This window comes from Rhamphochromis sp. 'chilingali' (assembly GCF_963969265.1).
Source record: "Rhamphochromis sp. 'chilingali' genome assembly, chromosome: 14".
In the NCBI taxonomy this organism is placed as follows: domain Eukaryota; kingdom Metazoa; phylum Chordata; class Actinopteri; order Cichliformes; family Cichlidae; genus Rhamphochromis; species Rhamphochromis sp. 'chilingali'.
In genome coordinates this window covers 19,245,883-19,265,371 of record NC_137941.1, presented here as the reverse complement: position 1 = coordinate 19,265,371, position 19,489 = coordinate 19,245,883, and the positions used below count along the sequence as shown (strand labels likewise).

Here is a 19,489-nt window from a genome sequence, read left to right as displayed (position 1 = left end):
ATGAATTAGATTGAACTAATACTCGGCTACATGCAAACAACATACCATAAAAAACAAAAACAATATGTCCCAAAAACCGAATCAATCAACCTTTATCTAAGAGCCATTTAACACCATTAAAGCAATAAAGGAAATAAACTCGGAAAAAAATTGTGTATTTGCATGTTAACTATTTGTTAAATGATCTAAAAAGATTGACTGATGAAAAAAAAGTTCACTGCTTAATGTGCAAAATTAAGAAAATACATAAATAAATACATAAATAAATTAAATACATCTCAAACCCACCTGAGCATCAAGGATCCGGACCCCATAGAAGAGCCAATAAGACATAGTGAGCAGGAGTGTGAGTGTGATGAGGAAGGCACGATACACACACACTCTTGGCAGGCAGGCCCGGTTGGGTCGCAGAAACAAGGCCCAAACAGCTACCAGGAGGATGAGGAGCTTGAAGGAAATGGAGAGGAAGAGCCCCTCGCAGGCTGCACCACAGACCTGCAGTCTGTCGGGCCACATTACTGCTGGTAGAAGCAGGAACACCAAGGGCGTGGCGAGCACCAGCAGCCCCACGCATGAGCCCACAGCCAAGGGAAGGTAACGGCGAAAGCCTTGGGTCCGGTCTTGTATTCCTTTCCCCAGGCCTACCACCTCCTCCTGGGAAACACTGAGCTCTGACGTTCCTGTGACAGCGGTGGTGGTTTCTCCCCAGTTATCATCCTGAAAGGATGTAAAGGAATACATGAAGGAAATCTGGGTTTCATGCCACAGATGTACATTTGGGTCTGCTGTATTGTGTATGCTGTCAATTAAAGTATTTACCTATTTCAGGTCATTTATTAAAAGACTGCAAAAGTCTTGGGAAGTTTGCCTCTATACACCAAAACTGGAATTTTAATTAAAGATATGATAAATTTCAGGCCTTCTTTTTTAATTTAAGGGGTTTAACAAAAAGAGTTACAGCCATTTTCACTCATAGTCCACCACTGTCAGAGGTTCAAAAGTAAAAATGGCTAAAACTACTAAACAATACTTTTGTTAAACCCCTAAATTTACAACTAAAAGTCTGCACTTTGAACACATCTTGATGATTTGACTTAAAATCCAGTGTGGTGGTGGTGGTACAGAAGCAAAACTCCCCAAAAATATGTCCAAGCTGTATGAATTGATTTGTTTGTGGTGCTAGGTAGATACACTGGGTTCATCAGCTTCATAAACAACATCCCAGCAAACACTAGTAAAACAGCAACATTGTGAAACTGTCAGACTGTCAGTCCCTCTTTTACTGACCTAAGAAATATTTATAATATTGTAAGCGCACGCGTCTTTGTTTGTTATTACACCAACTTTTGATTGACAGTTAGCTGAGACATCAGGTACACAGACTAGTACAACTAATGTTCTTGTTTGTTTTGTCAGTGATAAAAGGATGCATCACTCTCATGTCCACAACTAATGTACACAAAGGACATCAAGCAGACACTGCCACCACATTCACTCTTTTTTTTCAACCATAATAATGGGGTGACTTCAATATTTGTTCAAACAACAAAATATTGCATATCATCCAACATCAAAATGTTTGATGGATCCTTCCATTGATAGAGCAGAAATGAGCTGAAAGACACTAAAAGTGCTGTGGAGGGCCAAAGGGGGAAAACAGATTTGGGTATATGTGGGTTTACTATTTCATAAGATTCACACAATCATTTGGTTCACTGTTTATCCACTGAGTAGATCTTTAAAATGGATTTTGTTTAATGCTTTGGACACCAAACAAATGTATGAGACTAATATGTCAAAACCTGGGCCCATAAAATAACATAAGTTGACAAAGCAGAGTCAAATGATGAATGTGAATCAGACAGACAGTGCTTCCATTTTCTCACTGACTCCTTTCTTGGCCCACAAAGGCCCCACAGAGCCTATGCACCATGAATGCAGCACATCCTTAATTTTTTTTCTTTTTGAGCAAGTCAATATAATGGCAAGCCTTTTAAATTCTGTTTGAAGTAATAAAGGATGACAGGATGTGCATGCAAGCAAAAGCGCACACACACAGCATAAGCCAAAGCTTTCCATGCCCATCATCACAAATTAGTCTGTTTTTTTCTTCTTCTTAACTACCGTGGTCATTTTGAGCATAAATATTTCCGACAAAGAGACACAAAGAGAATAAATTAGTGACAAGTCTACTCTAAAGAGACATTTATTTTTGTTTGCCTGCCATTAATTCATGTAATTAGCCATTCATTGTGCTCCAGAGTGTCACTGCATTGTACCTCCCGACAACCAATCAAAGGAGCAGCAGCTGCAGCGAGAGGGATGATGGCTGGAAAATTGACAGGCTGAACAGATAAGCCACCCTGGCTTCACACACGTGTGCGCACACATCCACCTAAGCACCATCAAACAGTGCTTAGATCCACACTGAAGCCACATGAGCCTCATGGAGCTGCTGTTAGCAGCACAGCTCGTTGTCATATACTCTTCACCTGTCTAGAGCTTGTGATTCCAACTATATGCAAGATCCTTTCCAGTCTATTAAAGTTAAAAGAAGCCTAAGTGAACCCCGCTGGAAATCTGACTTACTTTGCATATTTTACAAATTGTAATATAAATATGAATTTTGCTTCTCCAGCACAGCTCACAGCCAATTAGCTTAGCCTTGCTGGAGGAGGAGGAGGAGGTGGAGGAGGATGCCAACGGGAGCCAGAAGATGAATGAGCATGATCAGAGAAGAGGGGGGCAATGCCGCAGAGGGATGGCAGCAGGTTATGAGCAGAGAGAGGAGAGGTTGGGCTGGCGTCCTGAGTGTGTGTTTGCCAGACTAATGTGAGAAACAAGAGGTCAGCTGTGCACCGTAAGTGTAACATCAGCTTCATTTAGTGCCAGATCTCATTTGTATTCAGCCCACACGTCTTCTTTTTTCCCCCTTAGTTTCTTTCTCAAGCCAACCCCCCACTCACCAACCTGCATCTGTGAACAATCAATGTCATTCCGCGTTCCACTGTGACAAATGAACAATTAGGAACACAGAAACAACATCTTCCTGTTTGAACACAGATGCTGAGTAGTCACTTAGCTAGTGTCCAATTTTCTCTCATTGTTGTTCTCTAATCTCACTAATCTGGTGTTTTTCTTATAAACCCAAGAATGTTAGTCTTTCAGTCATAATTCTGAAAGTTTCAAAATAAACCTCTTCTGGCACACTTGAGAAATGCTCGGTTGTACAAAAGATGACAATTTTAATGGAATCAAGGGTGGCTAATCACGGGCTTATGGGATTAAGACTTAGCTCAGAATTTGTCATTTTTCATACTTGTGCTGTATGCATGTTTTGTGTTCTGGTGAACAGCCTCTACCTTTAATATTTACAATCAAAAGCAATATATAGAGTAACTTGTGTTAACATTTTGAAAGGAAAAGAACAAATGAGGAAAAGTAAGCATAAAAGAGGTTTGTGCAGTACTTTTTCAACACTGGGTGCTTGACTGATCTTCTCATGCAGCTCTCTGCAAAAACAAGAAAAGAAAAGCTTATTTCCCAAAATACCAAACAATTTCTTTGAACCCTTTGTGATCACAGAGAACAGGAGGAAACAGATCACAAACAGAGACCAGACTGTCTGGGCACCTCCTCTTCACCAGATGTTGGCTAAGAGGCACAGCTTTGTTTTTATTTGTAGAGATTTACTCTGTTTTATTTTCCACTTATTTAGACATTGAAGTGCAGTTGCGGGTAAGAGATTAAAATGTGTTGGCCAAGTGTGTCTTAGTGCACTAACCACTTAAGCATATACATTTTATATTCTATATGCGAAATGCATGACTGAAACATTTCATTCGTCCTAAGGATCCTACTGCAAATGCTTTAAGGCTAATGTGTCATTTAGAGGGAGAAAACGGAGCATTATTGAGTGAGCTAATATACTGCTAATACCTATCATTAAGTCTCAGTGGATTCATGCAGAAGATTAATGCTAACTAATCAGATCAGAAAGAGAAAGAAACCAGGAGAGACTGACACAAGGAAGGTTATAAAAGCAAGAGTGGAAGGGCATGACTGCCGCCTGCTCCCTTGGCAGTGTTTTAGTCTTTTTATCTGGCAGAGGGTGAATATGGATTATGCCACACAACACAGAAAACAGTCTGCCAGCTACAAAGCCTAATCGCTGAGCAGCACTAGCTTGGGTGAAGGTTAAAATAGGCTTTGTGAGACACACACAAAAAAGCTTCAAACGCCTGCCAGGTTTCCTTAAATTTACTGCATTCCTTTTAGGAGAAGGAGCTTTTGTGTTTTTACCTCACATTACATGCATTGCTGGTGTAGTAGCTGTGAGTAGGTGAGTATTTTAGAAAAAGGGCAAACAAACAAGTTTATAAAGCAAGACTACCATACGCTATGGTGTTGCTACAGCTAACACTGTGAGGAAATTGAAACTGCTCCCTCTTGGCACAGAGTCACAGTGTCTAACAAAGCAGCATGGCCAGTCTCAGTAACAGATTCTCAGTGACTCACTCTTACACACACACACACACACACACACACACACACACACACACACACACACACACACACACACACACACACACACACACACACACACACACACACACAAACTGTGCTCCAAGACCGTATCCTTATGTCACAGGCATGCGTGTAAACATGGAGGATTATTCATATCAGCTTTCCTCCAAGTGGCGTTTGGCCGGATGCTAATGCTAATCCCAGTCTGTGAGAATGTTTCCTCTGCACTGGAGACTAGTTAGTGTTAATATGCGGCTCCACCATCTGACAAAGCTGCTCTAAAAAGCATGGGTTGGAGTGCACCGTGGTTGACGGTGTTTGCGGTAATGCTGGTGCTGCCACTGGTGTATGGTGTGCGGACACAACCGTCTGCAGGGGTACTGCAGTACAATAGCAGATTACCTTACACTGCTAACAATGGATGCAGGCTAGGAGCTGACAATCACATGCCAGTGTGGAATGTGCCTTTCCAGCCAAAAGGGGATGCTGAGCAGAGATAGCAAAATAGGTCAGACTTCTCCAACATGGTCAGAAAGTCAGGTTGAACGCACGTTTATTTTCCAGTCACATTAAATGTTGCTAATATTAGGAAAGTATATTTTGTCAAGGTAGCTTGCACTACTGATACAATGCTTTTCTGCAGCTATTTTAAGCATGCAAGTTGCACAATAAGCCAATGAAAAATGCACTCATTTTGGGTTACTATGTATTTCAAGTGGGTCAAAGACACGGTAAAGGCAGCCCCAGGCTAGCAATATCTTTAACTCGTCTTCAGGGAAGAAGGTGCTTTCTTTATCTCTCTCATTTTCTTCGTTTCTGCTTCTACTTTAAGCTCTATTTATCTTTCAGTACAGTTTGTGCGATTCTCTGCATTTAAAGGAACCCTAATATTTTGGAAAATAATTTTATTCAGGTGGCAGTTAGCTTAGCATAAAGACATATTTATATATATTTACATTTTTCTCCTATGTGAAGCTTCTAGAAAAGCTTAAATGTAAAACAAGGAGTTGCAATCTCACAGTGATGATAAGACCACAGGAGGTCACACTCCAGGCTATCACTTGGCTAATAAAAGCACTCTTGTTTTCTGCTAAGCCAAGCCAACCAATTGCTATCTACATGCAGACAGGAGGCAGGTATCAGTCTCCTCATTTATGTCTTGTTCATATTGTGCTTGTTTGGTGAAAGCTGTTGATATATTTCAGAAACCAGTTGGATATAATGCTGTTTATGCTGTTTAGGGATATTCCTAATTATCCCAATCAGTACCACATAACATTGCTGTTTACAGATATGTAGAAGCTGTAACTGAGATCTCTCACTCACTTTAACATAAAACACACAAATCTATAATCCATGCACATCTATATGGAAGCTTTTTTCTGCCACTTAAAAAAATGCCAGGATGGGGAAACCTAAAATTTTGTGATATTAATTGTAAATAACACAATGTAGGGATTAAACTAATATATTCTTTTAAAAGCAGCATTAGCCACATCTGGTTATAGCTTTGGGGCAATATTTCACATATCCATATTGCTAATATACAGTCTGAAACGCAGTTCCAGAAGATGTTTTAATAGTCATTTTTTTGAAATCCTGCTGCTCAGAGACAGGAGGACGCATAAGGTTTAGATGCCTGAGGCGTATTACGCTCACCAGGCACTGTCAGCATGGAAAAAAATCGCATTAACTCATCGTTTGAATACTCCTGTTGTAGCAGCAGAGGGACCGCAATGCATGATGGTCTCAGTGCATGGATCTAGTGTACATTGTGATGATTTTAAAGCACTCTGTGTGGTGGAGGACAGTTCAGAATTAGAGCAGCACTACAAAATGGCTAGTAGATGTTCCCAAAATAGCCAATAATTTCTGCAAGAAAGAAATAACTCCTAAATATCCACACAGTATTATACTCTAATGAATCTTTAATCCTTGAAGCCTTAGTTAAATATCTGCCCTGCATTTTAAGCCTCATATCGCATCATTTTGTGTCTACACAAACCTATTTTGCTTGTAGCAGCAAAATCAGCTTTTTGATGCTATACTATGCCTTGATTTCAAAGCCATTAGGCATTACAGTCAGTATGTAGGCACACACACACACTCACACACACAGACACAGTAACGAAACACTGTCTGTACAAATCCAGCCAGGCCTATAAGAGAGATGCTAATCCTCTGACCTATCTGATCCCTTGTCGCCATTGTTAGCCTATCATGTGTCGGTCAGCCAGCTGTGCGAGGGCGAGTTTATAAGGTCGGGACGCAAAGTTCATGCATGGATTAATGGGTCTTGCTTTTTCTGAAGGAAACTGATACTAGCTGCAGTTTTAGTGTGCTTTCCTACAAAACAATGTGCATCTTTCACAGTTTCACTGTTGCTGTCAGTTTTCAGTTTAGAGTTACTCCAATACCTGCGCCTCATCTCCTTGTTCTGCTGCAGGTGTGGGCTCTCCAGGCAGCGGTTCTCCGTTATGAACTGGGGAGTCTTGGGAAGGGGTGTCGGGGGGATTGATGACCACAGATCTCTCCGAGCGGCTGCTGTCTTTACTGCTGCTGGCTTTGTGTCGCTCACGGCTTCGATCTCTGGAAAGTGAGAACAAGCACACATGGTGACCACTGGGATAATACAACAGGAAAAATGTACCGATATATAAGACTGAAACTGGAGCCTAACATATCGTTATTCAATGATTATTCTTTACTAATTAAAATGGAAATGAATACTAATTAAAATTAAAATAATGATCACTATACATGTCTATATAATTTCTTTAACAGAAATGTAAATTAAACAACCATTTCGGGTCCCTATTTTCCATTCATTAAAATGATTCAGCTTGGGATAAGTACCATATCATCAATATACACACAAAATAAGAGCTGAGACAATAAGCTCATTAATTTATATCAATAAAAATAATGAGCCAAAATGTTTTATAGTTTATTCTTGATGATTATTTGTTTAAGGTGAGTCCAAGAAGACAAAAATTCTAGTTTCTAAAATGTGAAAATGTGCTTCTTACTTAATAATTGTTCTTAATATTTGTGAGGTTTGGACTCCTTATTGGACAATCTTTGGCTTCTGGACCTTGTGAGCAGCGTTTTTTATCAGCTCCTGACATTTTATAAAATAACTTGTTAATTCTTTATTAATCAAAAATCAAGAAAATAATTTGACGGTTTCTCATTAATGAAAGCTCGTAAACAGTGAAGTGCATTAATACTCCAGCAGACAATTATAGGCATCAGGAATGAGGGGGGAGATAAACAAATGATTCTCTCGTTTGCAGAGCACACAGACTCAATCACTGAAATAGGTTAGAACCGCTCAGCTGTGACGACCCTAATCCACAAGCTCTGTCTGTCTCAATCTCTCGCTTGTTCTCTCTCTGCAGTTTCTCGCCTCATTATTTCACAACCAACATGTGGCCCACTCAAACGGAAGACAAACAAAGCTACAAAATGTTCACTGAAGGCATTCCAGTAGCCAGGGAGTGGGATACAGCATGTGAGCTGGAAGAAACAAATTCCTGTCATGGGAGTGCCGGTTAGACAGATACAGCAGAGAAGTAGACAGTCAGATGGAAAGGCTGACGACAGACAGGAAACATACCCATGCCGGTTTGATCTCCCGGAGCGACTGGAGTGATAGGAGTAGCCAGAGTGGGTCGACTCCGTGTCCATACCGACGCAGTTCAGAGACGGTGATTGGACAGGGGGATGAGGAGAGACTTGCCGTGTGGCAGAGAGGGTAACTTGGCAGCAGCGCTCAGGAGGACAAATGGGTTGCTATAGAGACAGGCTTCAAAAATCCACGACGAATGACAACTATCTTTGATTGCGGCTTCAGTGACCACATTGACCTGAGGGACAGATAAATAGCACAGTATGAAGGATGCACCAAGACATCAAACAAACAGAGCATTAGATATGTGCAAGAAAAGCTTCTGCATCTCTGATTCTCATCATTCGACACATTTACAAAGCAGACAGATTAATATATTAGCCATTGTGCTCTGCTGTGTTGTGGGTATATACTTCAGATTATCTATGATTAATGTATTAACCTGGGATATTTATTCCAATCTAACTTGATATTCAGCACACACACTACATGTGTTACAACATCCCCTTAACAGCAGCGGTCCCGGTTCAATTTTTACAGCATGCCACGCCCTACTATCTCCCCCAATATTTTCCTATCTCTCTAATGTGTCTCAAAGACAAGCAAACATGCAAAAAAACAAAAACCAAAACCCCAAACCAAAAACCTTTCCTCTGCAGTCGTTATAAGTTTGCCCTGAACTTGGAAAAAGTGCATTCTGTACCCTCTGCTTGGAATTATTTACAAGACGCACTTTATTTGGAAACTCTGACTTAAATCCAGCCATTCGAATGCCACATATAAAACATGTTTCATGAAGAAGCTTTTACACAGTCTTTCTGTCTTTTTACAAGTCTTATTTTATTTCTGTTTGGATGTGTGTTTTTATAGCTTGTGCCTAAATACTGCCTTTTTGGCTTGGTCTCGCTTGTAAACCACCCCCCAAAAAACATAATTATGCATCTCAGGAGAAACAAAAACATTAAGGTTGTATAAAAAAATATGGAATGGCACAGACATACATTAAGAGGTGCAGGTAACAAAACAGAAAATAATTAATGTCCCATGTTAATGTTAAAAATGCCCACTTGTATGAGCTCTTAACACTCATTAGGATTAGGTTTTCTTTCAGTTACATTCTTAAAAAAAAAACCCCTTCAGTAATAGAAGAGGCTAAAAACCCCCAAAACCCAAGTATTTTAAAATAAAACATTCCCTTTGTCAACGTACAGTTTAGACGTACAATATAGAGAAAACCTGCATATTCACATAAAAAGAGCACATTCAGGTAGATCATTTAGTTCTAATCTGTACTATAATTGATCTCATAATAACTGCATTTTATTTGATAGCCAGTGATTTGGAAAAGAGAACTCTCTCCATCCTGTCATTATTAACAGGAGCTGAATCTGCCAGACTCACTTCCTGTGAAACAAATGTGTGATGTATGCATGACGATCTCTCACCAAGCATTCATTTAGACCTCAATCTCAACCCTGTCTGTCTCCCAGCTGTTGTCCTGACAACCACCTGCCAGTCAACTTCCCCATCACCATCTCAATTTACCAGCTGAGACTATTCTTCCCATCACTTACAGGCCATTTGTTATCTCTACAGCAAATGATGCATACTAACACCAAAACAGCCCATTCAGCATATTAGGATGTGAATGCTCCAGAGATCGTATTCTGAAGGGTTAAGAGAAGACACTGCTGTGCAGCAGATTTCCATTAAGAGGGTTTAAATGGTTTTTATTTCCCTCAGCTGCCTATTCCATTAAAAATGTTATACAGTACATATAAAGTCTGTAAGATTAATATTGCAACCTAAAGAATTACTTTTGTCAGATAAATACAATCTATATTGTTGTTCTTTGGGCTGTAGACTGGCTCCATAGTGTAGTGGGTTACATGTTTGCCTAAATACATAAAAAAAATCCCTAGTTTGATTCTGGGAGAACCCTTTTGGGGCTGCGTGGGGAAGTGCATCCAGTGCAAAAACTCTGCCAAAGCAAACATGTGGAGCTACCTGCTGTGCTAACCCCCTGTGAATAAGGAAACAGTTGAAACTAGTGCAAGACTGTAGTGTCTTTTATTACTTTAGACATCAACCGTGGAAATGTCTGTCTTACATAAAACTACTCGTGGCAAAGTTTTAGGATTATTTTGAGCAGTTGGAAAGAGATAGTGCTTAACAAGTGCTACTCAGTTTCAATTCATTCAAGAACAAGTGGACATTTTATCCACAGCTCCCATAAATCTTGATGACACCACAGCCCAGAGGATTATTATGTAAATTTGATTTTGGGATGAAGTGTCAGTTTAAGTTGGGATGAACCAACCTGATGCAAAATGATGCCCCAGTGACAAAAAAGTGCAATTTCTCAGAGCGTGACTCCATCAGTGGAGGCTGATGAATGCTGAGGGAACATAATGTTGAACAAGGCAGAGCAGCACTTACAGAGAACGTCAATAAATAATGCACTTGAACACACTGTAACATGCTACTCACAGAATCAAAGTCAGTGGTGCAGTATCAAATTTTAAACACAAGCCTGACTTTTAACAGGATTGTCATATGTCTCATCTTCAACCCTCATCCGGAGCGTCCGGTGTTACCTTGGCAACACTGGAGGCAGGAGGCTCCATCTAACAGCAGTAATCAATCTGCCCTGCTGGGCCTAAATTTGTGGATGCACTTAAGTGCGTATGTGAGAGTGATGTTGGGGTGAGGCACAGTGAGAGGGCATAAAGAGGAAACAATAGCCTTCCATCACACCCGTCACTCGTGTGGTTAACCGAATCCCGCCTGGTGATTTGAATAAAATCCATTAACCCCCTGAGTGCTGATCTCTGGGCGTGTGGCAGTGGTATGTGGGGCACAGGGATCCCACTGAGAAGCCACTCATCCACAGGACGAGCATGAAGAGGCACAGTGAACCAGGCCATGTGGAAAATCGCAGCCACGGGGTAAGAAAAACTATCAGTTACAAGCCAACGATAACTATGAATGAAACATGCGGGGATAACAACGCGCATTAGAGACGTGCGCCTGTCTGAGCTTCCTCCGAGACTGTCCCAAAAATGCAGTACTCCTCCGAGAGGGAGCCTGTGCGGAAAATTGACTCTGCAGTGAAACACAGTTGCATCACTGCAGACCGTTCTGGTTGGCTGCACCGAGAAGAGATTCACCAAGGCAGAAACTGACACTAATGTAAAGCAAACATTCGTTAGGGTGTTTGTTTAGTGGAACGAGGCTGATGCACAGTGGGAGCTACTGTAATTACAAATGGTCAGGCTCAGGGGTGCACGCACACCCGCTCTTATGCTCCTATTGAGTAATTTTTTACTCCTATTATAAAGACAAGGCATAAGCACACTTTAGTCTTGCAACAAATAAGCATGGGGCTCGTTGAGGAAAAGCTGCAACGTATGATAAGTAAAATGCACTGTAGCATTTTTCCCACTGCTGATTCAGCTTATAAGTATAACGTGAGATTTTGACTGTATAGTAATTTGCCCTCTAAACTGAGCTGAGAAGGAGGGGTGTGGCATTGAGATTCCATTAAGGTATCCAATGCAGTGCTGGCAAATGAAATGGCACAGATGAGTCTCATAGCTCAACCAGGGCACATGCTGAGGCCTGGTTACCATGGCATCTGTGCCCTCCTCACACCTATTAGCTTTCATGCCTTCCTTCCTTGTTGTGCACCCTGCCCCGGTAGCATTATGCCATAATCTTCCAGATACAGCAGCTGGTAATCTGATGAATTTCTTGTATCAGCTGTTTTGCAGCTTCAAGGCAAACAAACTACAAAACTCCCATCTACTGTTCAAATATACAGTGGATAGTAGATTTCTGGATGGATATCAATACAGATGTTCAAAACCGCAGTTTAAGCACATTTAAATGCCAATGTAAATATGTTTTTTGGAAGGTAATCATATGTTTTAAGGTGTTTCAGATATTCATCACGAGATCTTTGCGAAATTAATGTGACACTACAGATAAATATTGGCCACCGGCATGGGTAAATGTCATCTAATTTACTTGTATGAAGACATATGGGTCGATATCAATGTTGGCTCACTTATGGATCAATACCTAACACACAGTAGGTATATTAGAGCCTCATCTTAGCTTAGTATAAGCTAAACCCATTTCATTATTGATTCACTGTTATATCAGATCACTGGTTTGCCGGAATTGAGAGCAAATGCCAAAAACATTTCATTTACTGCCATATAAAAACAAGCCAAAAGCCACATTTTAGGACCTGAAACAACCAAGGTGTATATTATATTACTGTTTTAAAATGCATTCTTTTAAAATGGCAGCAGAAACAACAAGTCCATACATGCACAGGAATAACACAGTCCACTAGGCTGTGTGAAACCTCTCTGAAATCAAACAAAGGGTGACAGAGTGTGAGCCTGTGTAATATATAGTGGTTAATATCTTAAATCCGTTCGTGGACTACAGATAACCCAGAGGAACTGCTGCTCATTAACATATTACATTACCACTGGGCTAAAATCACATAAAACTGAGTCAAATATGCAAGTCATGACACTCCCTTAGAAACACCCCCTTTTTTTTCTTCTTATTTTGTGCCCCTCACTGCCAGGATATCTGACGTGATCAGGAGTGTGTTCCTGTGTATTTTTCCACAAGTATTTGCAGAAGCAAACCTGTGACCTTTCAGTGACTGGATATAGCTACTCCCACCCTGCTGCCCATTGTAAAAGGAGAAAGTTAAGACCTGACACAGTTCTCTGGAATGCAAACTTTAGTCCCCTCTGATCCGCTCATGTGGAATTAAAGAGAAGTACAGTAGAAGAAGAGAGGGAGGAAGAGGAGGGTAGTGCGGGCTGAGAGGGCTGTTGAAGAGATACCTTTATGTAGTGCAGGGCCTTTATGTCTCCAAATGCACAACTGTAAACTATACTGTAATATATTGCGCACTACCCCATGCTCCTCCATTACCTCTCTTTAGCCTAAAGGTAGCTCCAGTTCTCGTTGCACTTCTGACACACTGCCCTGTCGGGCACATTTAAAGGAGAACAAAGGCCAAAGCCTTGCCAACATCACTTTTGATCATGCATGGGAAGAACTGATAGCTTCCATGGGTTGACTCATCTATTCAGGGAGGGTTCCCAGGCTGGCAGTGTCCTCAAGCTCTCTGCACAGGACCCATCAACACTGCTCAATAATAAATAACTGTAGGTGCTACACGGCTTCACTGCAGCATCATGACTCTGACCGACAGAGAGCGAAGACACGTGAAACTGCTCCAGTCACAGTTAACACCTCATCCAGCTGTGTGCTCTCCAGACAGCTGCTGCTGCTGATGGAGACATCTCCAACCCCGCTTTTAATATAAAGGCTACTAGGTCGCACAGAACAAGGGGAGCCACTTCTCTATTACACAGCTGCAGCTTCTGTTACAGCAGATCTCCTTTCAGTCTCGCCCTGAACCCCATTAACCACACAAGACTAAATCACTTCAAATAAACCATGCAATCTGGATGATCGGCTCAAATAATATGCTTACATAAAAAGCGATACTAATGTAATAGAAAAAGGAAAGTCATGAGCTCCAGATAAATTCGGGTTATGTGGCTGCATCTGTCTGGCGAAAAGGAAACCATTTTCCCACGACGGCAGCATTGAACTTCATCAGTGATTCCTGCGTGCTGGTGTATCTCAGGATTTTTTTTTGGCAAGGGCAGCCAATACCCGGTGTGATGAACATCCGTGGATTCGTCTACCTACCTTTATCTCAGAAGCGTTTCATATTCCTTCACCTGCGTGTCGGTGTCAGCGAATCTGCCGCCGAGGAGCTGCAGCTGTTCCTGCTGCTGTGAGGCGCGTCTGCACGGAGAGGCAGCTCACAGGATCCTGGCCATTGTGGTTCGCAGGACCAGAAAGGGAGGCAGCATGGGTGTACAGCACGCTTTTACAGCGCGTTACAATGAGTATTTTCCGCTCTGGCCCGCAAGAGGTCGTCCTTTACGACTACTGTAGAAGGGTCAGGGCCGTCAGTGAGTGTAACTGATGTCTAAATGTGATTTGCTACTTAACTTGACATTTTTTTCACGAAGAAGCTCACGTGGAACTTCTCTAATTAGAAAATGAAAAGATTAAGCCCCGCCCAAACGATCCTATATCTAACCTGTAGACTAAAATAGCAATTATTATTATTTTGTCATTATTGATAGATGCGTTTGAAGCCAGTCATGTTTCGCTGTGCAACTGAACACAGTATATAGTATAGTGTATGCACTTTTTTATACTACACGTCTCTGTGAAAACGTTGTAAATTGAAGACTGAAGATTTTGATGGGGAAACTGACAGATTACTAAGAATAGGACTACATTTTCTGTCTGTTAAGGGTGTCTTTAATAGCATAACAGAATTAAAGAAATATCCAGAAATATCCACCCAGAACCATTTCAGTTATTTTACCTATGATGAGCAACCCGTAAGGATGGCCATTACTCTGAAGATAAGGGTTGGATCTGTTTAACTATGATCATGGTGAGACCTTTGTTAATTCATCTCATACTTTGTCCTTATCTTTAATTAACTTGTATGGACTTGCTTTTGCAACACATCAGCTTAACACATGATATTAATTATAGAAGAAAGAAGGCTTAAAGGTAGGGTTAATAGGGGCTTAACACCTGCACCTGATTGTGCCATCTCATTAGTGTCATACCAGGGATGCAATTTCTATAATAGTTCGAGGTTCTGGTGTCATAGCTGACACTTCCAGGGCCCTGGCGCCTCACCTCTGATCTCTGCAGACAGAAACTGTCTGTGGGCTCTGTAGTGGATAAATTGCCAGAGGAAATTCCATCACAGGTAAGTGACAGAGACTAAATGTAGAAGGGAACGTGCCACTTTTCACTGTTATTAAAAGAACCAACTTTGCAATCTGAAAAAAAGTGAGATTTTCTTGATCCCCTGCACAACAATAGCAGTAATCAATAAAATACAATGGTGCTAGTTTTTACTTAACTCCTGACCTTGAACACAGCAGTTGACAGGAGATACATTTAGTTGTTTCTCTCTTGGGTTTTTAAATGCATCACATCTTCGACAGGCTGAATTTCCCTTATGGCGAGACTTTTTCTGCATGGATTACACGGTAATTAAAGCATATGCTATTGAGGAATCTCCAGGTGCTGCAGAACCTCTTGAGATATCTTATTAAACAAACATTTCTCAATAGCTCAAGATACTCAAAACCCGTATGACAACTATGATGTCAAATATGATCTATATAATATGATAACAAAAGATTTATTTGGGCCTGCTCGATAACCATATTTTAAAAACTGACATCACACCACGAAGAAACCGCTTACCGTATATGTAGTTCTCTACAACGCCAGCAGAGGGCGACGTTGCTCCTTTCAAGGAAAAATAAACTGGAATGAATTCTGAAATTTACAAACTCAAATTCGAATACATGTGCAGGAAGAATTGCATTAAACTTATAATTACATTAAATATATTGTATCAAAATTATGTGTGTGATCAATAAGCCCTTGTTTCACCATTTAACCAACATCTCTAAACACACACAAGCTTTATGCTTCTTTGCCCTATTTGCCCCGAAATCTGACATTAAGCTGAGCCCCGTGTTCCCTGTATTCTCAGAAGCATTGTGTTCAGTGTGTAGACCAGTGCGTGTAATGTGCTGCATGCACAAAGGACTCTCGCTCTTGCTGCTGGAGTGGACATAAACAATACCTCGAGCCCCATGGGCCACATTACAGATTCGCATAAATGGACGACAGGAGGAGCGCAGGCAGCCTCAGACTAATGGAGAGGAAAACCACAGGGGCGAGTGAGCTGAAAGCTACATCCTGATGTCATCCGGTATTTGGGCAGAATGTCAGAACCTTGAAATGTTCGGAAATCTGTTTTTGAATGCCCAGAAATTAGACCTGTGTGTTCGTTTACCCATGACTAAGACAGAGGTGTCAACTTCTTTACAAACACAACAAACAACCCTCTAAAAGAAAATATAAACTCACATTTATTTCTCAGCATTTTGGTGAAACTTTATTGTTTCTGAACTCTTCCGGATTCAAAAATATTACAAGATGAATTTGAAAAAACAAGATGAGCCTTTTTACTGTTTATTTTAAGCAAATTTGATTTGAAATGAAATTCCAGCTGCCATTAGAAGAAGGAACACAGAGCACACGAGTGTTTTACAGTTACATATTATATTATATAAGTTTCTTTAATACTTGGTGGAATAAGAACCAACCCCAAGCATGATAATGTTTCCATAAGTTAGTGATTAATAAACAAAATGCAATATGTGATATAGAGAAGGTCCCAAAATATTTTCCATTCTTCGGGTGCTTCTACGGATGTTAAGCCTCCAGTGCTGCAGCTCATCCTCATAATGAAACATCATCATGCAATAATAATGTCAGCGTGGTATTCCATTAGGATACAGACCAGGGATTCCCCATATCCCTTGTTCTTTAGTGGCTGGATACGCACTGCCACACTTGTCCTAAATGTCCAGCACGTGGTCGAGATATGAGATGTAACAAATCGCGAGTCGCAAGATTTCAATCTTGGACAACTTTTTGTCTGGCGGGAGCGTTGGGAGCAGTTTCCTTAGTTCTGCAAAGGCCACATTGAAGGCTACAACACGGACCCGTTCCCTGGTGGCATGCGCAGATCGATATTTGGCTGTGGCGCGCCTCTTGCGCCTCTTCTCCTCCTTGGAACGCACTTTGGCCTCTCCATCGTGGGTTCCGACCGGCATGGACCCACACTGCGCACCGAGGGAGTCCAGAAGGGTGTCCGTGTGTCCCCAGGGGAGATCAGACTCCTGATGATCACCGCTGAGCATCATATCAAAACCTCTGTTAAAAATAGAATAAAAAAAATACTACTAGGCAAATGAAACTGAGGCAATACTGTAATTCTATAAAACATGCACAAATCATGGATGCAAATATGAAAACATTTTATTTTCTTCTGGCTTTTCCTCATGGCAATTAGGAACAAATGCAGGGATATGAGAGACTCCTGCTGCCCTTCAGTGGAGAATCTGTAGTATTACCACTATAGCGACGCTGTCCGAGGTACTGAAACATCAAGACAAGAAAACAAAGCGAAGCAGCCCTTGTTTGTTTTGCAAAAAACAACTGGTATAATAAGAATAGCACACATTTATGATATATTTCCTGAAGATAATATCTATATGTAGAAGAGTGTGCAAGAGGAACATCGGATTGTTTGTGTTTTTATCTGGTAATGTTTCAACTTTCTTGCAGATTTCGACGAACCAAACAAAAAAACAAAAGAAAAAAACGAAAAACGCGCAGAAGACCTTGGAGTAACGACCGTGGAAACAAAAAACAAGGCTGAACTTACCTTGTGCATTCGAGGAGAAGGTTTCATCTCATTCAGCAATATCAAATATTTAAGCTGCAGGTAAAGTTATCTCGCCAGCAGCCTTCATGGTCTCTGACTCTTGATTTACCCGAGTGGAGAAAAATAGCTGAAAACTGGACTTGAAGTGGAGTAAAAATCAGCCCACCTCGTCTTTCCCTTCCACCACACTGTCACTATTGTATGGCTCCATTCAGCAGCAGCATTTTTTGGTCTTCTTCACCCCCCCACCTCCCCTATGCTTCCTCGCCTGTCTGTGCGCAGGATTAGACACTCTCGTCTTACTACACGGAGCTCAGAGACGACAAGCAAGACGGATGACGCTGTCTTCTTTCGCTTTTATTAATCAGCAGGTAAAAATAAAACCTGCCTGAGTCCCCGCCCTGTTTTATGAGATTTGTTTTTGCAGACGGTTCATTTGAAAGGTTAAAATCCAGTCCACTACATTGAAGGTCCACTTGACGAAAACTTCTGCTAGTGACGTCACATTCCCCTGGCTCTTATTAGCAGAAGGTCAAGTGAGCACCTGGGTCTACACAGAAGGAAATCAAAAAGCCGGTGGAATATCTGCTGTAATAGCCTTGACCTGATGCAAGACTGAGTCATATTTGTGAAACTGGAGAATTAGAATGTGACAAGATTGCTGGTAGAAAGCTGTGGATCTGCAAACCAGTGTGCACAACTCTTGCTTTGGACTCAGGAGGGGAAGCGTTTTTACTTATACATATGAAAATCTAATTTCATGCAAGCTATGCATACCATGCATTGATATCTATTTTTATATTGAGGATTAGTTTTTGTTTTTTATACCTCGTCTGGTCCAGTGTGCTAGTTGCAAAGCTGCGGCTATGACATTTTGATCTGCTCATTTCTGGAAATGTCAACGCTAATCATTACTAACATAATCACTGAGAGTAAATCACCACTGAGCCTCCACCTCTGTGGTAGTGGAAAATGTTTCCTCAGACGCTGTCAGAAATGGCACAGTAAATGCTCGACTGGATCGTGTGAAGTTATTGAGATGGCCTTGGCATATGGCTAACATCATTACCGTTCTCTCGAAGCCGCTGCATGACCATTTATGTGTTGTCGATTTGAAAACGGCGTGGATATGATGCTCATCACAGGAAAGAAAGAGGTGCACGTTATGACAATGGCTTCCCAAAGTTGCAGTGTTGGCAAACATGTGGCCTTTTCAAAGAGGACTTGACAGACATGATGGCATCCTTTGCATTTCTTTACACCGCTTAGATCTAATGCCTATGTATCATTGACTTTTTCTTTTTCTTTTTTTTGCAGGACTGTGAGCACTTTAAACATCTGAATGAATTAATTTACCATCATTGCTGGAGCAGTGATGATCAGCTCTGCCTGTATCTGGCTGTAGCTGTAATCTTTCAGCAAGTTTTTATTTATGCTGTGATATCCTATAAAATATAAATGCTGGCCAGTCTGGCCCGCTGGCAAAATCACGCAATCTCTTTTGCCATCATCATGAAAAACCAGTACATGGATAATTTTTATTGATAATGAATAGTAAGAACATTCACAGTAAAGAAGGCATGCAGCAGCCAGAATAAAAGACCATTTTATGAACAGCTACTGTAATTATCAGTGTAAATACGATTTAATCAATCTAAGATAAAACCATACATAGCCTTGTAATGACTTGCTTCTTGATATTGCAGCCCAAAAAATGCTTTTCTCACAGATGTCTTGCAGGGTTTGATTGATTGATTGATTGGTAATTTATTTCAACATGTGAACAATATACAAGTACATTTAGAAAAGAAATGAGAGAAAAAAAAATACTATACAAATTACATACAAAAAAAACATTCTGATTAATTTACATGTTGAAAGGGAGTGGGAAGAAGTATACACTTATTTAATCCCACCCCTGTCCCATAAATTATCAG

At 40.9% G+C, this 19,489-nt stretch overlaps 2 protein-coding genes across 3 annotated transcripts in view; both read right to left on the bottom strand.

Moving 5' to 3' along the window:
* LOC308409408 (vang-like protein 1) overlaps positions 1–14,072 on the bottom strand; it is a 28,134-nt gene extending 14,062 nt beyond the window's left edge. The window contains exons 1-5 of one of the 2 annotated variants that reach the window (XM_080902134.1): positions 13,913–14,072; positions 8,147–8,396; positions 6,945–7,116; positions 3,470–3,512; positions 289–717 (exon numbers count right to left, since the gene is read on the bottom strand). In XM_080902134.1, the coding sequence (XP_080758260.1) occupies positions 289–717; positions 3,470–3,512; positions 6,945–7,116; positions 8,147–8,150 (648 nt within the window). In that variant the 5' untranslated portion in view covers positions 8,151–8,396; positions 13,913–14,072. The remainder of the gene's footprint in view (positions 1–288; positions 718–3,469; positions 3,513–6,944; positions 7,117–8,146; positions 8,397–13,912) is intronic. The other variant, XM_080902133.1, reaches the window with a different exon arrangement.
* Positions 14,073–16,680: 2,608 nt separating this feature from the next.
* Positions 16,681–17,025, bottom strand: LOC308409941 (helix-loop-helix protein 1-like; the record flags this gene model as incomplete). The annotated part of the gene is made up of 1 exon (XM_080902935.1): positions 16,681–17,025. One exon carries the CDS (start codon positions 17,023–17,025, stop codon positions 16,681–16,683), a length of 345 nt encoding a protein of 114 aa, XP_080759061.1.
* Between the last annotated feature and the right edge of the window lie 2,464 nt (positions 17,026–19,489).